This window comes from Helianthus annuus, chromosome 13 (assembly GCF_002127325.2).
Source record: "Helianthus annuus cultivar XRQ/B chromosome 13, HanXRQr2.0-SUNRISE, whole genome shotgun sequence".
Classification (NCBI taxonomy): domain Eukaryota; kingdom Viridiplantae; phylum Streptophyta; class Magnoliopsida; order Asterales; family Asteraceae; genus Helianthus; species Helianthus annuus.
In genome coordinates, this window is record NC_035445.2 from 6763073 (window position 1) to 6784016 (window position 20944).

Here is a 20944-nt window from a genome sequence, read left to right on the forward strand (position 1 = left end):
CTGGTTATAACCAGGGGTATTTTTGGCATAACTGTTGTGTAGTGATAACCAGGGATAGTTTACAACATAATTTATAAAACTCATAATAATTTAATGTCAAAAATACCCCTGATTATAACCTGGTTTTTTAACTAAGTTAGGCAATGTGATCAAAATGGCAAGAAAAAGAAAAAGTCAGGGACTCAAAGGAGAAAAAAAAAACTATTTAAACTAACATAACAATTTAAATAAAAACTTAGGGACTAAAATGACAATTTACTCTATATAAAAGTTATAATTTGTACAAGGTGGCAATATGAAACTTAAAATTTTCAATATATAAAAGCAAAAGCAAAAAAAAAAAAAAAAAAAAAAAACTAAAACTAGGGTTTATCCGTTCTCAGTCGTTAGCACCCCTCATTTCACTCCGGCTTTCCGTTCGACGCTAAGGTAAATCCATTTCTTCTTCAATTCAATTAATATTCGATATAGCATAACGAATCTCAGATATATACACTCATTTCCTTTTTGTTTTAATTCATACGAACAGCATGATTTGATGTGTTTTTTTTTATCAAATTAAAGATGTGGATTTTGTAGTTTGATGAATGAATTGACATGAATTAGATCCGATTTGAGTGTTTTGAGTTTATATAATATCATTTTTGTATGAACAGTTGCGTTTGTAGTTGTGGTTGTATATGTATGCATTTTCATAGGCATGCGAATTGAATGTTTGGTGAACCATTTCGGAGGGGAGTTTGTTAACAGTTTTTCTTTTTGTTGTTGTTTTAGTTAAATGAACGGATATGAACACATGTCCGCCTTGTTTATTTACGCCTGTGGATGTTTGTTTATGTTTGTTTGTGTACCATCATTTGTTTCGATTAGATTTTAGAACCTTGTTAATCGAATAACGAACAAATGAAAAAGAACACATTTGTGTTTTTTTGTCTTAGTTAGTGTATGTTTGTTCGTTAACGGCTTTTCATTTACGTTTGTTTATGTTTGTATGTTTATGTTCTTTTGGGTGGGCCATGGGGGGGGGGGGCAAAAGTGAAAGTGTACTAATTTTAACGTTATTTTACTAATTTCGTGAAAATAACGTTGAAAGCTGAGGACGGTTAATCATGCATCATGTGGTGGCGTTGATAGCTGAAAGACAAAAGGGTACAGGCACTAATCGGTCTTTGTCTCAGTTGTTTGAGTGTTATGTGCCTTATGTCCAAGGCTTGATGCAAAACTACTATCGATCCGGGGGGTCTCACTGGAAGCAGCCTCTCTATTCCTACCGGGTAGAGGAAAGGCTGTCTATATCTTACCCTCCTCAGACCCTACCTTTGCTTTGCTACGGGTGGGATTTACTGAGTATGATGATGATGACGATGATGATGATGATCATGTTTATGTTCTTTTGTTTAGGTTTGTTTGTTTACATTGGTTCGTTTATGTTCATTTAAGTTCGTTCTTTTATGTTTGTTTATGTTTGTTTAGAATACTGAACGGACCTAGACTAACAAGTTCAATTTTTTAACAAACGAACATGACCATTATAATCTATTAGTGTAAGTGTTTGTTTGTTCGGTTAAAGCTATGTGAACGGATGTTTATGTTCGTTTAGAATACTAAGCGAACATAGACAAACAAGTTTATTATTTTAACAACCGAGCATGAACCATATAATCATTTGTTCGGTTATAGTTATGCGAACGAACATGAACAAGCCTTGTTTGTGTTCGTTTGGTTCGTTTATAAGCCTACATTTTCATCATCGCGTCTGCGTGGATGTTGTGTATGTTGCGTTCACCGAAGTTTACTGTAACTTTGTACTTTGGTAATGTTAAAGGCTTTACACATTTTGTATTCCGATAACAGATGAATGTGGAAAAGCTACAAAAAATGGCAGGTGCTGTTCGCACAGGTGGGAAGGGTAGCGTGAGAAGGTGTGTTTCTTTTACGATTGTGCTCTTTCGATCTGTGTTTACTTTTTGGTTTGTGAGGCGATTATTTTTTAGTGCTTCAATGGGAATGTCTTTCTTTGGTATTTTATTGCTAGAAAGTTATATGATTAACTTAAAATGGTTATTGTAACAAGATAAAATGTAATTCTTTTAGATCGATCTACTAGCATTCGAGGCTATAAGTGCTATACGAGTTAATTACTGTTTTCGTCCTTGTGGTTTGTCAAAAATCACTATTTCAGTCCATTAGTTTAAAAATTGCGATTTCACTCCCTGTGGTTTCACTTTCGTAACCATTTTAGTCCCTGTGGTTTCACTTTCGTAACCATTTCAGTCCATTATTCTGTTAAGTACAGGGACTGAAATGGTTATGAAAGTGAAACCACAGGGACTGAAATCGCAAGTTTTAAACTAATGGACTGAAATAGTGATTTTTGACAAACCACAGGGACGAAAACAGTAATTAACTCGTGCTATACAGATAACATATGTGAATATTTGATGTTTGTTCCTCCATTATATGATATGATTACATACAGAAGTACATGTTGGTAAGATTTGTACGATTTGTTGATCAACTAACGACGACATTTTCACCTGAAGCTAGTTAGGAAGGTTAGAAATTTGTTCAACCGACTCTCAGTCTCTAATGTTCTTAAATTTTTGTTTTAGTTGATTTTTAGCAAAATGAACTTTTTGTATCATTTAAAAGGTTAGTTTACAAATATCACATTCATCTGTAGGGGTGCAAACGAGCCGAGCCCGAGCTCGACCAGGCTCGAGCTCGATTAACTTATGAGAGCTCGGGCTCGAGCTCGGCTCGATTCGAGCTTTGTTTTCAAAGCTCGAGCTCGGCTCGTTTGTATTTTCTAAAGCTCGAGCTCGGCTCGGACTCGGCTCATTTATTATCTATCAATTAGTATATTAAATAAAAATAATATAAATAATAGACTTTATAAGCTCGCGAGCTCGATAAGTGAAGCTCGGGCTCGGGCTCGTTTACTAAATAAGCTTATTTTTAGGTTCGAGGTCGGCTTGTAAATACGTTTAAATAAGCTCGGCTCGACTCGGCTCGTTTACACTAAGGCTCGACGAGCCTAACGAGCTTCACATGCGAGGCTCGAGCTCGGGCTCGATAAACAAACGAGCTTTGTTTTGAGGCTCAAGCTCGGCTCGGGCTCGATAAGGCTCGTCTCGTTTCGAGCTTTTTCTCGAGCTGATCTCGAGTAGCTCGCGAGCCGCTCGGCTCGTTTGCACCCCTACTCATCTGTAATGTTTTAGTTTCAGTTGTGACATTCTTTATTTATCTTTTTTTTCCAAAACTAAACTTCCATAGCAGTTTAAAGTGATTAAAGTTGTAACTTACGCGGCTTTTTTTTTTTTTTTGCAGAAAGAAGAAGGCTGTTCATAAAACAACCACGACAGACGACAAAAGGCTGCAAAGCACGTTGAAGAGGATAGGAGTAAATGCAATACCAGGAATCGAGGAAGTTAACATTTTTAAGGACGAAACTGTCATCCAGTTCTCGAATCCCAAAGGTGTCAAACTTTGATAATCATTTCATTTTTTTTTTCATTTTTTGTCGTAAACATCTTTACATCAACCTTTGCTTTTGCCTTTCAGTTCAAGCCTCTATTGGTGCCAACACTTGGGTCGTTAGCGGCTCTCCACAAACAAAGAGTATGTTACATATTCAGTTATTTCTGAATGTCACTTTCACATTTTAATATTATAATCTTGCTGGATTAACAAGCATTTCATTTTCGTAAGTTGCTAGTAAATGTCCCCCGCGTGTTGCGTCGGGATTCCAATCAGTATCAGTTTAGTTTATTACGGTATTGTCACAGTACCGACACTCAGTATAGCAACAAAAAGGGAAAACTCCAAAAGTATAATAACGAAAATCAGTATAATTAACGAACTCTAGTTATTAAAGTATACGGGTGCTATTGAAGGTTAAAAAACACACACAAAAATAGAAAAACACAAAAAGCGGCCCATTTTAGTGTAGATAGTACGGCTTATTTTAGCAAAGGGAGATGGTGCATTTTAGCACCACCTCACTATTCCCAAGCATGAACTTCGTTATATATATAATATATAATATATAATGTCTCATTAACATCGTCTTTGCCCATATCCAAGACTTGTTTAGCGTAATATTCCTATGTAAATTTTGGTCTTTTAACATTGTTTAGAAATATATCCCAACTCATTATTAATTTCCAAAAATTATATATTTCTTTGTATAGTTGAATTATTTACTTGGATTTATTTTATTTCACTTTTTTGACTTAATTTTCTATCATGATTTGTTTCAGAATTACAAGATATTCTCCCAGGCATTCTCAACCAGCTTGGTATGTTTAAAAGTTTCTGTGTATTTTTCATCAGGTTGTGTTAGATCCGGCATTTTTATTCCATTTATATGAAATCGGGTCAACTCTGATTGCATTAATTTGTTTATGGGTCAGATTGATCGAACAACGCCGGTCAAACGTCGTCTAACCTGTATTCAAATGCGCACATCCTAGATCATTTTTATTAAGGGATCTTATTCTTTAGAGTAAAGTACACGGATGGTCCCTGTGGTTTACTAAAATTTTGGATTTGGTCCCTAGCTTTTTAAAAGTACATGGATGGTCCCTATGGTTTGCACTTTGTAATGCATTTAGTTGCCAACCAACAAATCTAAAGGTTGTAGCATGTCCAAGTTAGGGACTAAATGCATTACAAATTGCAAACCACAGGGACCATCCATGTACTTTTGGCAAAAGTTAGGGACTAAATGCGTTACAAAGTGCAAACCACAGGGACCGTCTATGTACTTTTGGAAAGCTAGGGACCAAATCCAAAATTTTAGTAAACAACAGGGACCATGAGATCATCTGTGTACTTTATATCTTAATAGAGTAAATTACGTTTTTGGCCCATGTGGTTATATCACTTTTACTATATTAGCCCAAAATAAGAATTTTTAACACATCTGCCCCCATGGGCCATGGTCTCTATAACTAACCATTTTGACCCCTGAGTCTAACCATTTTAGCCCTCATGGTCTCTATAACTAACCATTTTGGCCCCCATGATGTCTAGACTTAGGGGCCAAAATGGTTAGTTATAGAAACCATGGGGGTAGATATGTTAAAAATTCTTATTTTGGGCTAATATAGTAACAGTGATATAACCACAGGGGCCAAAAACGTAATTTACTCATCTTAATAAAACTATATTTATAATACAAAAGGACGAAAAAGTGTTGTTGGGTCAGTCCAACCCGTATTGACTCATTGTACAAGCCGCTTGTTTCGTCACATTTAGGTTTTGTTTTTTATTCGGTACAGTAAAATATAATGTTTCCTGTAATGGATTGATATTTACAGGAGCCGATAACTTGGATAACTTGAGAAAGTTAGCCGAGCAATTCCAGAAGCAGACGCCAGGTGAAGGCCCTACAGCCACAACAGCGCAAGAGGACGATGATGAAGTACCGGAACTCGTGGCGGGTGAGACATTTGAAGCCGCTGCAGAGGAAGGACAAAAGTCTTAGGATAAGCATGTCGAATGTGAGCCCATTGTGGTTCGTTTTGCATAACAGATATTTTAAGTTATTATTTTTTATTTACCTGCAACTTGTAGGATTGTTGTTTTACGGGTCATGTTTTGTTGTATATTTTTTTATGTATGACAAATAACTCTGAGACACTGTCTTATGAGGATTTGAATTGCAGCCAACCACCAAATTATTACTATTACTATTACTATTACTATTACTATTACTATTACTATTACTATTACTATTAGTATTAGTATTAGTATTAGTATTAGTATTAGTATTAGTATTAGTATTAGTATTAGTATTGTTATTGTTATTGTTATTGTTATTGTTATTGTTATTGTTATTGTTATTGTTATTGTTATTGTTATTGTTATTATTATTATTATTATTAGTATTATTATTAGTAGTAGTAGTAGTACTACTACTACTACTACTACTAGTAGTATTAGTATTATTATTATTATTATTATTATTATTATTATTATTATTATTATTATTATTATTAGTATTATTATTATTATTATTATTAGTAGTAGTAGTACTACTACTACTACTACTATTATTTTTTGTTAGCTTGTCATACAAAACTTAAGACTCATACTTGTTTATGCTCTGCTCAAGTTGAGCAATCAACGCGTCAATCTCGGATAGCTCATAAAGCTTAAGTCATGCCGTGTTTCTGCGTGTCTACGAACTTTAAAGAAGGCTTCTGTCATGTTTTGTTTGTCTAAGATCACGAGCCTAGTCAAGCTTTGTTCTTTGAATCTCGAACTATAGCTTGTTTATACTTGGCTTAACCATTTAGCGTGTCAATCTCAAATAGCTCATAACTCATAATTCATGCTTTGCTCTTTTGCGTTCCCACATGCCTTCGAACTTTAGTTAGGAATTGGCTTTGTTATTTTAGTTTCATGCTTAAATTATTATAATTTAGTCCAATATATATATTTAATCACTTAACCAACTAACTATTACATTTTTATCATTTTCTCTTATTAAATGTGTGGTTAAAGTACAAGAGGATTTTGGGTACAAAGTGTACGCAAAATCCACATCCACTGATCTTATTGATCAATTGATTCTTAAGATCAATGACTCAAAATACAAAATAAAGTAATGACAATTACGTAATTTAAAAAGTATTACAATTAAAAAAAGGGAAATTGGCCTGTAATAAAATCATCTAGACCTTATTGGCCATTAATAATCCCACCTCAGAATATTCCCCCCACCAGTCCCACCTTTCACCTATTTTTCCTACAATGGTCCCCCGTTAAAAATATTTAACGGAGTTAAGCTTTTTTCCAAATTACAAACAGATTTTTTAGGGCTTTTGATTAGAACGACGATACGAGTCCATTGATGTAAAACTTGCCTCGAAACGGTGCACCAAACGATGAAAACGGCGCTTCAATTCGGGTGTTTAAATTTCCAATTAACCAAAATCAAGTCACTTGGAGCACCATTTCGAAGTAAGTTTTACATCAATGGACTCGTATCATCGTTCTAATTAAAAGCCCTAAAAAATCTATTTGTAATTTGGAAAAAAGCTTAACTCCGTTAAGTTTTTTTAACCGGGGACCATTGTAGGAAAAATAGGTGAAAGGTGGGACTGGTGGGGGGAATATTCTGAGGTGGGATTATTAATGGCCAATAAGGTCTAGGTGGGATTATTACAGGCCAATTTCCCTTAAAAAAAACAAATAGAATAAGGGTGTTATAGTGTTTTTTCCCATGAACTTTTTTCCCCTTGATTTAAAAAACACCGTATTAACGAGCATTTTATTCTCTTTAATTTGAGTATGCTATTACTATAGTTTTCTTAATTTTTATAAGGATAAATTACACTTTTCGTCTTTTATGTTTGTATGAGATTGCAGTGGATGCCCTTTAACTTCAATAATTATAGTCACAATTCTGTATTTGAAAAAATCATTACACTCTACGTCCTTTTGCACTAACCTGGTTAATTTTAAATGTTAAATGATGTTACGTGAACCACATATAAGGGTATTTATGTGCTTTCACATCCTGATTCTTCCCCCTTATAACTCTTCTCTCTCACAACTCTCTTCTTTTTCTCTTTCTCAATTCCTTAGGGGAGGAGGGGTTGTTCACTAGTGATAGAATCTATCACTCTCAATGTCCAATAAAATCATGTCATGTCATCAACCAAATTTCCATCACTAGTGATAGAAATGTAGGAGGGGTGGAATCACTAGTGATGGAATTCTATCACTCCCAATTTTTTTTTAATTTTAATTTTAAAATTATAAATTTCACTAATTTTTTTATTTTTTATTTTAAATTAGAAATTAATAATAAAACACTAAAATTAAAAATTTCATTAAATTTAAAACATACTACTTCAATTTAACATACTAGAAACATACAATTTAAAAAAAAAAAAAAAAAAAAAAAACCTACTCCTCGTCCGAATCCGGAAACTCCAAACCTAGAGAACCTACTAGTTCGATTAAATCGAATCTCAACCGAAAGTGAGTTTCTTCGTTACGCAATTGTAAATGGATATCTTGTGGAACTTGAACTTGTGTAGGAGGATCCGGCACCCAATCCGGGGATATTGCACGTCCGTCGTGTTTGATCAGCATATTGTGCAATATGATACATGCATACACTATGCTATGTATTGATTTCTTGGTCATCGAACGAACCGGTCGGTGTAGTATACCCCATCTACCCTTTAAAACACCAAATGCCCTCTCAACATCTTTTCTTGCCGATTCTTGCAATTTTTTGAACGCCTTTTCTTTAGCCTCGACAGGAAATGAGGGAGCTTTCACAAAAACAGACCAAGACGGGTAGATACCATCCACAAGATAAAAGCCTCGTCTGTAATGTCGACCGTTAACATAGAAAGGAGAGGAAGGTGCGGTACCATCCGTTACGCTTTGGAACAACGGCGACGTGTGCAACACATTGATGTCGTTGTTTGAACCTGGAACACCGAAATACGAATGCCAAATCCATAAATCATTCGACGCCAGCGCTTCTAGTATGATGGTTGGTCTTTTGATGTCTCCCCTCACATACGCCCCTCGAAACTCTCTTGGACAATTTTTCCACTCGATATGTGTACAATCGATGCTACCGAGCATCCCGGGAAAATGCCATCTAGCCTCGTGTGCGGCGTAAATACGTGAGATGTCGTGGCTCGTCGGTTTACGTAAAAACTCGTTAGCATACAACTTAATGACCGCATTGCAAAAAAATTGCAAACATTCACGTGAAGTTCTTTCAGACATAGCTAGGTATTCATCATATTGATCGGGTGGGTTACCTGTCGCTAGTTGGCGAATGGCGGACGTGCATTTTTGTATCGGCGTGAAACTTGGTTTGCCCCTCGCATCGTAACGTTGTTGAAACCATTCCTCGCTTGCTTCGATGTCTCCAACAATCTTTAAAAATAATTCTTTGGGTAAACGAAACCGATCTCTAAACGTTTCGGCATTGTATAGCGGGTTTTCCACAAAATAATCGTTCATCAAAACTTCGTTGGCACGTATACGATCACGGTCGACCATCTTCTTCTTTGGGCGGGACGACTCGGCATCAAGCTCGTTATACACCGACACAAAATAGTTTAGCGTGTCGTTGTCGGAAGACGACTCGGAATCGGTATCGCTAGACATCGGAAACGTCGAATCCGTAGGGAATTCCATTTGAGAAAGATATAAAAATTGTGAAATGGGTTTAAAGGATGTAGATTGGTGTGTGAAAAATTGTTTAAAATGGAGATATTAAATAGATAAATGGTTGAAAGCTTTTTTTTTTTTTTTAAACATTGTTACCGTTTTAAAACGGTCAAATAAACCAACGTTCGAAAATTTCAAAAGTTCAACGCGTGACACAGTTAACGCGTTATATTGTTCACGCGTTATAAAACCGGCGGCGGCGGTGTAGCGTGATAGTTTCACGCGTTGTCCGAGCTTCATCACGCACCGCCCCGAGTGCTCTTATCTATCTAGCTTTTCTCCACCACCCCATAGTGTCGTCACCAGCCACCACCATCCCCACAGTACCGCCTCCAAACCGATACAACCACTATAAATCTCCACCGCCACCAACAACCCACCTGAAGCAAATCATTGTCGCTTGTGGTGGTTACCCGCCACCAATGAAGCTTGTCACCACCACCTGAAGCCAATCATTGTCGCCGAACGCCACCTGATTTGGCCAGGTACAACCAAACCACCATAAATATCCACCGCCATTGGTCGTTTTTCAGGTAACCACCATAAATCTCCCCCTCTTAAATCTTCGTTCCTACTTGTATAAATCTGCCAAAAAACTGGTGGCAACTGTGTGGGGTGAGGACAACGGTTCAGATGTGGGTGAGAGAGGTGCAGTGGTGGTGATTTGAGCGTGGATGTTGGCCGATTCACCATCGCAAATCTGTTTCAGATCTGATCTGAAATCTAACAGAGAGAGGGAGTGATGGTGATGGTTGGTGGCAGATGGTGTACATTTGACCAAAACCAAAGTGGTTCCGAGACCGAATGCACTAGAATGGAACCCAAGAACTGGACAGTCGACGATTGTGTCAGTCTCGGGATCGAGTTTGTTGTGTCCCGTTTTTTGGGATCAAGTTTGGTTTACCCAGGTTCCAGTGGGTTTGGACAAAAGCAACGTGAAACTGATAATAATTAGGGCATGCGCAATCTCCACCTTCGATTCCTATAAATTCTGATGTAACAATTAACAATTGGCAGACATAAAGTATTAGATTTAAATCTTTAATGGTTTCGATTTGGGTGGTTCCAATGATGTAAATGGGAATGGAGTGGTGGTGATGGTTGGCGGCAGTGGTGGTCGTAACCGGCAGTGGTGGTTGTTATAATTTAGAGAGAGAGAGTTAAAAAGGAGGAAACGAGCTTGTGTGTATGTAATTTTGTTAGTTATGTTTATTAAGAAACATTTTACATAAAAGCTTGAAATAACAAGAATACAGAATAGACTTAATTGTAAATTTTAACTAGGTTACTTCAAAAGGACGTAGAGTGTAATTGTTTTTTCAAATAAATGATTGTGACTTTAATTATTGAAGTTAAAGGGCATCCATTGCAACCCGATACAAACATAAATGATGAAAAGTGTAATTACCTTTCATAAAAAATGTTTTACAGGCTACAAAGTTACCGTGATTGTGTAACCTTACGTGATTATGTTCGAGTACGTAATTACGTACCAAAACATAATCAGTCAATACCCAAACCATGTACCATGTACCATATGTGAAAGCAGTAACAAATTCTCAGTGTAACACTACATTTATAATCACGTACCAAATGATCAACGAATACCTAAATCACGTACCAAATATTTAAATGTACACCTAGATACAGAATCACGTATCATGTTTGCAAAAAACACTAACAAATTCTCAATGTAATAATCGTGTACCATGTATGCAAAAGCAATAACAAATGATCAAAGTAATCATGTACCATGTAACAATCACATACTATGTGTGCAAAAGCAGTAACAAATGCTCAATGTAACACTACATCTATAATCACGTAATAACTTATATTACAAATCTAATCACGTAATAGCATAAAAAACAATTAAGTTGTCATTATATTGAATGTATAAACATAGCTTTAGTAAAAGAAAACATTATACAATCAAAAAAATTATAATAACGTAATTACGTAATGATACATGATCACTTGACATTATACTTGTTTCATATGGTATATAATTATAGATGTAGGGTCAAATTGAGCATTTGCTACTACTTACACATATGGTATGTAATTACGTACTTGAACATAATTACGCAACGTTAAACAAATCACGTAACTTTATAGCTTGTAAAATAAAATTTTAAAAAAAAGCTAAGAAAACTATAGCAATAGTCCGCTCAACTTAAGGAATGAAATGCTCGTTAATATGATGTAATTTATTTTCAAATATTATCGTATGAAAAAGTTATAGTCTTTTAATACAAAGGGGAAGTAGTTCCATGGGAGAAAAAGGCCACATTACCCCTCCTGCCTTGAATTAAAAATGACAGTTGTCACTCCCTGAATGTTGCATACACTTCGCACGAGATTTTGTTCTTGTAAAGATGGATGCAGCTCATCTCCCCTCTTTGTTGTTGATCAACTTTTGAGACCAGGTCGACTGGTTATGTTTGATTTGGAAGGCTGTTGTATACTGATCATCTAAAAGATGGGTTGGAATTTGAATAAACTGTATTTTGAAGGTTACTTGCGACACTCCATACGATAGTCGAAGTATCGCACACACAACTATGAAGACAAGGTTCAATATTAGAAAGTTTTGTTATATGTGTCGCAACCCTCATCCCCTAATTACCCGGGACGGGCGGCCGCGACCAGTTTTGGTGGTATCGGTGTTTATCATTTTGGCAGCGGAATTTACATCAGGACCGTAGTTAGGAAATATTTTATCAGAGTAAAATACCACGCTTTTATAATATTAAACATATGGGAAAATCCCAAGTTTCCAGTACACACATTTTCATAGGGATAAACCCTATTTTATTTAAATAAAACATCTCTTTATTTAGTTAACTTTTATAGCCACTTTTCCAAGCCTTCAGTGTTGTCCAGCTGGCTTCTATTTGGTTTTCACATTTTGTTACCTGAAACGCGTTTAAAAACATTTTGTCAGTGGGAAATACTGGTGAGTGAATCCCAGTTTAATCAAGACAGGTAAAACCGTTTTACAGTATTGAGGGCGGTCGCGCAATTACATTTGTTTCCATCTACTTTAATTACCACTCACGGTACTGTCAACCTAACTTGTGGTCATGTTACTACTCACAATGTAGTAACAAATTTTGATACAAAACCCCAACATACCGAAGATAATTGTAGAATACAAATACTCAATCACTATTTAGTATAATGTAAAACATTTGAGGTTTTGTAAAAACAGTTTGCAAAAAGGTTTACAAAAAGGAGATTACTCGCATTGCTATCTTAGGGTTTTCCTTTAGGATTTCCTGGTGATTATCTATTAATTATACAAATGCACATGCGTTAGTATAATAAGTTAATAACCCAATATTTACATTAGTAATACCCTCCCCGAGACAGAATTCCAACGACTACGTCGGGCAGAACCACGACAGCCGTTACGGAACCCTAGATCAATCGGGCAGCGTATCTAATACGTAACCGGGGGTTATGATACTTACAACGAGGCAGGGCTTCGCTAATTAGGGGGTATTGTGCCCGATACTACTTCAAATATTCAGAAATTTAGAGAGAAATTCGATTGCGGGACGAATTGTGAACTGAGGCCAATGACCTCTATATATAGTGCCTGATTTCGAGTTTGTCGCGCCCCGCGAAGACCACACCAAGGTCTTACGCGGCCTGCGACATAGTGTTATAGGGCCTAGCTATGACCAGTCAGCGCTATAGGCTCGACACACAGCCCGGCACGTGGCAACACCGGGTGCAACCTGATCACCTATCTGTTGTACCCCGCGTAAGAGACCCTAAAGGTCTACGTGGCCCGCGAGCACCACTAATTTCTTGTTTATATTTAATTTTTAATTATATAAGGTATTTTGGGCTCGGTTTTCGCATACGAGGTGTATTTTAGGACGTATAGGAGTACTCTAAACATATTAGGGGTGTCGGAAATAATTTTTGGAGGGTTGTTATATCCTCCCCACCTTGTTTTAGAACTCGTCCTCGAGGTCTACTCGAATAAGTGTGGATATTTCCTTTGCATCTATGATTCAAACTCCCAAGTGTATTGTGGTCCTCTTTTGGAGTCCCATTTCACTTTGACTAGAACTAATCTCTTGTGCTTGAGATTCTTGACTTTCCTATCTTAAATTTGTAGAGGTCTTTCTACAAATTTTAACTGCTCATTTACCTCTATATCCTTAAGAGTTACTACTAGTGATTCATCAGCTAAGCACTTTTTGAAATTGCATACATGAAATACATCATGTATTCCTGCCATTTCCTCTGGCAGTTGTAGCTGATAGGCTACAGGTCCTATTCTTTTGATAATCTCAAAAGGTCCAACATACCTGGGGCTTAGCTTTCCCCTTTTGATGAATCTTACAACTCCTTTCCAAGGAGAAACTTTTAATAATACCTTTTCTCCTACTTGAAATTCCAACGGCTTTCGCCTATTATCAGCATAACTCTTCTGCCGATCGCGTGCTGCTTTCAGTCGTTCCTTGACTTGAATGATCTTGTCGGTTGTTTCTTGTACTATCTCAGGTCCGGATAGTTGCTTTTCTCCAATCTCTGCCCAACAGACTGGGGTTCGGCACTTTCTTCCATAAAGTGCTTTGAATGGTGCAGCATTGATACTTGTGTGATAGCTGTTATTATAAGAAAATTCTATTAATGGTAAATGGTCGTCTCAATTACCTCCGAAGTCAATTACACAAGCTCTAAGCATATCTTCTATTGTCTGAATTGTCCTTTCGCATTGTCAGTCTGTTTGAGGATGGTAGGCTGTGCTTAGATTTAGCTTAGTTCCCATTGCTTTTTGGAAACTTGTCCAAAAATGAGAGGTAAAACGACTATCTCTATCAGAAACAATGGATAAAGGAATTCCATGTAATGAAACTATTTCATTTACATATAACTTAGCTAACTGTTCCATACTGAAAGTTTCCTTCATTGGTAGGAAATGAGCTGACTTGGTTAGCCTGTCTACAATCACCCAGATTGTATCATTACCTTTTCTTGTTTTAGGTAATTTGGTAACAAAATCCATTGTTATCAATTCCCATTTCCATACTGGCATCTCTAACTGTTGCAACAAACCTGAGGTTTCTGATGTTCAGCTTTAACCTGTGAACAGGTTAAACATTTAGAAACATAGGCTGCTATATCTTTCTTCATTCCTATCCACCAGAAATTCTTTCTTAAATCCTGATACATCTTATCAATTCCAGGATGCATCGTATACTTAGACTTATGGGCTTCTTCTGATATATGGTGGCATATGTTTCCTAATTTAGGTATCCACATTCTTTTCTTAGGGAATCTCCAAATTCCATCCGTTCTTTGTTCTAATTCCTTAATCATTCCTTTCAACTTTTCAGTATCATCCTCGATTACTGATTCTTGTGCTTTTCTAATCTGTTCATTTAAATCTACTTGTAGATTTAATTTAAGAGAACGTACTCTTTTTGGCTTATCATGATACTTTCGACTTAAAGCATTAGCTACTACATTAGCTTTTCCCACATGATACTAGATATTACAATCATAATCACTAAGTATCTCCATCCAACGTCTTTGCCTCATATTCAACTCCTTTTGCCCGAAGACATATCTTAAACTCTTATGATCAGTGAAAATGGTAAACTTACTACCGTAAAGGTAATGTCTCCAAATTTTAAGGGCAAAAATTATGGCTCCTAATTCTAGATCATGGGTTGAATAATTCTCTTCATGATTCTTAAGTTGTCTAGAGGCATAGGCTAAACCTTTTGTCGTTGCATCAACACACATCCATAACCTAACTTAGAAGCATCACAATAGACTACAAAGTCTTCAGTTCCTTCTGGTAACACTAGTATGGGTGCGTTGGTTAATCTTTGCTTAAGAATTCTAAAGGCTTCTTCTTGTTTTGGTCCCCCATTCAAACTTAACAGATTTACAGGTTAGCTTAGTCAAGGGAATGGCTATTCTAGAAAAATCTCGAATAAATCTTCTATAATAACCGGCCAATCCTAAGAAACTTCTAACCTCGGTTGGTGACTCAGGGGTTTTCCATTTGGTAATCGCCTCAATCTTTGTAGGATCCACATGAATTCCTTCATGATTAACTAAATGTCCAAGAAATTGCACTTCCTCTAACCAAAATTCGCACTTCGAAAACTTTGCATAAAGCTTTCCTTTTCTTAATAAACTTAGAAGTGCATGCAGATGCGCTGCGTGTTCCTCTTTACTCTTAGAGGAAATGAGAATATCATCTATAAAGACAAATATGAATGTATCCAAATATGGCTTACATATTCGGTTCATCATGTCCATAAATGCAGCTGGGGCATTGGTTAAACCAAATGGCATGACAGTAAATTCATAATGGCCATACCTTGTTCTGAATGCGGTCTTAGGAATGTCCTCTTCCGGTACCATTAATTGATGATATCCTGAGCGTAAATCGATTTTAGAGAAAAATCGAGCTCTTGCAACTGATCAAACAAATCATCGATTCTTGGTAATGGGTACCGATTTTTAATCGTGACCTTGTTCAATTCTCGGTAATCAATGTACATACGCATTGACCCATCTTTCTTCTTGATGAATAAGATTGGCGCTCCCCATGGCAATGAACTTGGTTGTATGAATCCTTTCTCCAACAATTCATCTAATTGTTTCTTTAACTCTTGCATTTCTGCTGGTGCCAAGCGGTAGGGTTCTTTGGCAATTGGTGCTGTCCTTGGTAACAGGTGGATTCTGAATTCAACTTCCCTATCTGGCGGTAGTCCTGATAATTCTTCTGGAAACACATCTAGAAACTGAGATACTACTGGAATATCTTTCAGTTCTTTTCCTTTAGTGTTAATGATTACGGAAATCAAATACACTAATGATCCTTTTCTTACATAACTTGTTGTTTTCATTACAGAGATGAATTTTGTGGATCTAGACGGCTTATTTCCTTTAATTGTGATCTTTTCACCCCTTGGTGAATTTACTTGAATTAACTTTTGATCACATAGGATACTGGCTTTATTGGTTATTAACCAATCCATTCCTAATACAACATCAAATCCTGCCAGATTCATTGTATAAAGATTTGCAATAAACTTTTGATTTAACAATTCTATTCTTGCTCCCTATAAGATTTTAGAAATCTTAATGGTTTCCCCATTTGCTGTCTCTACTAGACATTCTCGTGGGAGTTTAGTTAATGGTTGATTGAGAAGTTTGCAAAACGAAGTATTAATAAAACTTTGGTTTGCACCAGAGTCAAATAATACTTTAGCAAAAATATCATCAACTAAAAACATACCGGCTATCACGTCTGGGATCATTTTTCTTCTTCTGCAGTCATAACAAATGCTCTAGCATTTTTAGCAGTCTTGTTATTCATGGCTGGAGCTAGTTTCGGACAGTTCGGCTTGACGTGAACCTTTTCTCCACACTTTAAGCATACTCCATTACTAGGTTTCTTCCTACAATCTTCTTCCTTGTGTCCCGGTATCTTCTAGAAATTACAGTAGGTGGAGCATTTTCCTGAGTGCTTTTTCTTGCAGGCCTTACAATAAGGTGCAGAGGTAGAACCTACATTTTTCCCACGGTTGGAATTTCCATAACGAAATTCTTGGGTAAGCCTTTGAGCTAGGTTCCTCCTCTGGTCCTCTTCTCATGTGCGTACTAATTCATCAGCCAAGGTGTTTGCTAGTTCTACGGCTTCTTCTATAGTTTGAGGTCTAGCCGCCTTAACTACATGCCTAATTTTGCTGATTAATCCCCATATGTAACGGGTGATTAATACTGGTTCAGGTGATGCAAGGGTTGGTACTATCCTAGCATATTCGAAGAATAATGTAGTGTAACCCTTACTATCCACTCCAGTCATTCTAAGGTTTAAGAACTTATTCGCTATCTGTTCTTTTTCATTGGGAGGGCATAATTTCCTTTCCTTCATGTTCTTAAATTCCTCCCATTCCATATTGTAAACCTTGTGACTTTCCCTAGACTAGAGGATAGTGTTCCACCATTCTAATGCTGAGTTCTTAAACAGATTGGAGGTAAACATTATCTTATCCTCTTCCGCGCACTTACTTATTTTTTAGACTGCCTCAGTCTTTTCTATCCAGCGTAGAGCTGCAACGACCCCTTCATTGCCCAAGAATTCCATTGGTTTACAAGACCAGAATTCTTTATAAGAACAACCATAAGACATGGTTCTTCTTCTTTTGGGAATGGGCACTTGAAGTATGGGTCCATTGTTTACGCTATGTTCCGGTTCAGTAGGTCGTTTACTGCCATTATTACTTTTATTATCTGCTTCCTTAACCGTTTTAATAATATATGGCATTGCATCTATAATCTCTTGTGCCACTATGTGTTGGATGGCACTGTTATCCACTTGGTTTCCATTGTTATTGTTATTCAGGTTATCGTTATTCTGGTTTTCCTGGTTCACTTCGTTGTCCATCTGAATTTTAAACATTTACCACATATTAATATCACAAAATAATATTTAATGCAAACGATCACACAACATGCATATTGATCAAAATCGTCGAACATTGCGACTTACTCTATTTTTATATATTATGCGTCCATATATATTAAAATACAACTGAAATTGAAATTAAAATACTATTATGCATCCGTAGCTATTGTCTATATAATTTATTTTATTTTTTTTAAACATACACACATATTATATATTATTATTTTATTATTTATTATTATTACTGGTATGGGTTCATCCAGAACTTCTTATTACGCTCGTCATACTTCCAGACGAGTCGTTCTCCTATTTGCCTCATCCTCTCGCTTCCTTCTAAAATCTCCTCACCAAAGGTTCGGAGTTCTTGCACATTTTCAGCATTCATTGGTGGTGCAGGGGCTGATACTGGGTTTGGGAACTAGGGCATGGGTTCTTCGTAGGGGTAAGGGTTTTCTAGAATCTCCCTGATGTATTGGTCATTATCATAGTAGGGGTCTAGAGGGTCCAGGTCTGGGTAAGCTGCTAGGTTTGGCATAGGTTCTTCTGGTATTGGGTAGCGTTGCTGGTAATCCCTATGGTCGTCAAACCACGGGTCGTAGTCTGGGTCTTAGGGATTGGGTGCTGGTACTCTAGGTATCTCAGCTGGGTCAAAGGTTGGTGCTGGGAATTGGTTTTCTGGGTTGGCTTCAATTTCCATTGGCTGTGTGGGAAACAGTGGTAAGGGCTGGGGTGCTATGAGTTGCTCTAGATTAGGGTCTGCAGCTGTAGTTGCTATATGTGGAAGTTTGTTAGACTCCTATTGAGCATACCCTGAGTGTGGGCATCTGTTTCTCTCTTAGCGGCTGCTAAAGCTCGCTGCTGTTGTAACTCTTTCATCCTCTTCAGATTGGGCCTTGAACATGAATATCCCGTCTTCATTGTCAGCCGAATACCCTGAGAGGATAGGCTGTGAAGAGGTGCCTTCGTCCCTTTGTGAGCTGGATAACTGACGGTAGGCGTCGGAAGGTCCTTGATCGCTCATACTGTAACTAACAAATAGTCAAATAACACACAACAATAATATACAGATATGCACAAAATCCCATAGATTATTTCCTAACATATTGAATAAATTTTGGTGTCAGCAGAACACTTCTGTGGCTGAATCAGTGGCTTAGCTCTGATACTACCTTCTGTCGTAACTCCCATCCCCTAATTACCCGGGAACGGGCGGCCGCGACCAGTTTTGGTGGTATCAGTGTTTATCATTTTGGCAGCGGAATTTACATCAGGACCGTAGTTAGGAAATATTTTATCAGAGTAAAATACAACGCTTTTATAATATTAAACATATGGGAAAATCCCAAGTTTCCAGTACACACATTTTCATAGGGATAAACCCTATTTTATTTAAATAAAACATCTCTTTATTTAGGTAACTTTAATAGCCACTTTTCCAAGCCTTCAGTGCTGTCCAGCTGGCTTCTATTTGGCTTTCACATTTTGTTACCTGAAACGCGTTTAAAAACATTTTGTAAGTGGGAAATACTGGTGAGTGAATCCCAGTTTAATCAAGACAGGTAAAACCGTTTTACAGTATTGAGGGCGGTCGCGCAATTAGATTTGTTTCCATCTACTTTAATTACCACCCACGGTACTGTCAACCCGACTTGTGGTCATGTTACTACTCACAGTGTAGTAACAAATTTTGTATACAAAACCCCAACATACCGATGATAATTGTAGAATACAAATACTCAATCACTGTTTAGTATAATGTAAAACATTTGAGAATTTATAAAAACAGTTTGCAAAAAGGTTTACAAAAAAGGAGATTACTCACATAGCTATCTTAGGGTTTTTCTTTAGGATTTCCTAGTGATTATCTATTAATTATACAAATGCACACGCGTTAGTATAATAACCCAATATTTACATTAATAATACCCTCCCCGAGACAGAATTCCAACGACTACGTCGGGCAGAACCACGACAGCCGTTACGGAACCCTAGATCAATCGGGCAGCGTATCTAATACGTAACCGGGGGTTATGATACTTACAACGAGGCAGGGCTTCGCTAATTAAGGGGTATTATGCCCGATACTACTTCAAATATTCAGAAATTTAGAGAGAAATTTGATTGCGGGACTAATTGTGAACTGAGGCCGACGACCTCTATATATAGTGCCTGATTTCGAGTTTGTCGAGCCCCGCGAAGACCACACCAAGGTCTTACGTGGCCCACGACATGGGGTTGTAGGGCCTAGCTATGACCAGTCAGCACTATAGGCTCGACACACAGCCCGACACGTGGCAGCACCAGGTGCAACCTGATCACCTATCTGTCGCGCCCCGCGTAAGAGACCCTAATGGTCTACGCGGCCCGCGAGCACCACTAATTTCTTGTTTTTTTTAATTTTTAATTATATAAGGTATTTTGGGCCCGGTTTTCGCATACGGGATGTATTTTAGGACGTATAGGAGTACTCTAAACATATTAGGAGTGTCGGAAATAATTTTTGGAGGGTTGTTATAATATGTGACATTCTCAATGTTGCATTGTTCATAAGTGTCGAATAATAATAATATGCGACACTTTAGTATGTCCATAAATAGCTTGATTTGTCAGTTTGACTTTTTGGATACATTCTCACCTTTAAGTGTGTGTTAGTATATTTGAATCTTAGGGTTTTGTAATAAATTGTGGGGGGACTATTGTAAACCTTGGGGGGGGGGACTATTGTAAACCTTGTAGTCTATTATCTATTGAAGTTATGAGTATCGTGTGATTGTATTCCTCGTCTTCTTACACATTTAGGGTTCTGACATCAATCTGATGAGGTTTAAGATCTTAATTAGTGTTTAGATTATCACTAGCAGAATCGACCTACGAATTTGGGACTTACAAGTTGTGCCAGAGATATCGTTTCAAATATCAACTCGTTGTCAAAATATTCGTAGTATAATTACTCCAAGGTTAACCATAAGCGTTTTGTGGTTCTGCTTAGCTTTGAGAAGCATTATTTTAAGGCTAACATTCCAGCTTTCAATATATATCTTTTACATCAATCTACTTATTTGAAATACATCTTAGACCATTCTTTGTATAATAACATATTTCTTGAGGGAGTCTTAACACAATTCAAGGACCTATTTTGCTAATTGATCACATATATGTAGGGCTTTATACGAACCGAAGGAAGCCCTATTCATGTTTGTTCGATTAACATTGAGCATGTTCATGAATGATTCCTGTCGAAAACGATGGACCTATCGCCTTCTCTGTATGTGG

At 37.0% G+C, this 20944-nt stretch overlaps 1 protein-coding gene across 1 annotated transcript; it reads left to right on the top strand.

The window, feature by feature from the left end:
• The first annotated feature begins 302 nt into the window (after nucleotides 1-302).
• On the top strand, nucleotides 303-5696 carry LOC110897386 (nascent polypeptide-associated complex subunit beta). The gene is made up of 6 exons (XM_022144136.2): nucleotides 303-429; nucleotides 1855-1922; nucleotides 3331-3479; nucleotides 3565-3621; nucleotides 4263-4301; nucleotides 5325-5696. The coding sequence occupies exons 2-6, from the start codon at nucleotides 1855-1857 to the stop codon at nucleotides 5489-5491; spliced, it is 480 nt and encodes a 159-aa protein (XP_021999828.1). The 5' UTR covers nucleotides 303-429; the 3' UTR covers nucleotides 5492-5696.
• The last annotated feature ends 15248 nt before the right edge of the window (nucleotides 5697-20944 follow it).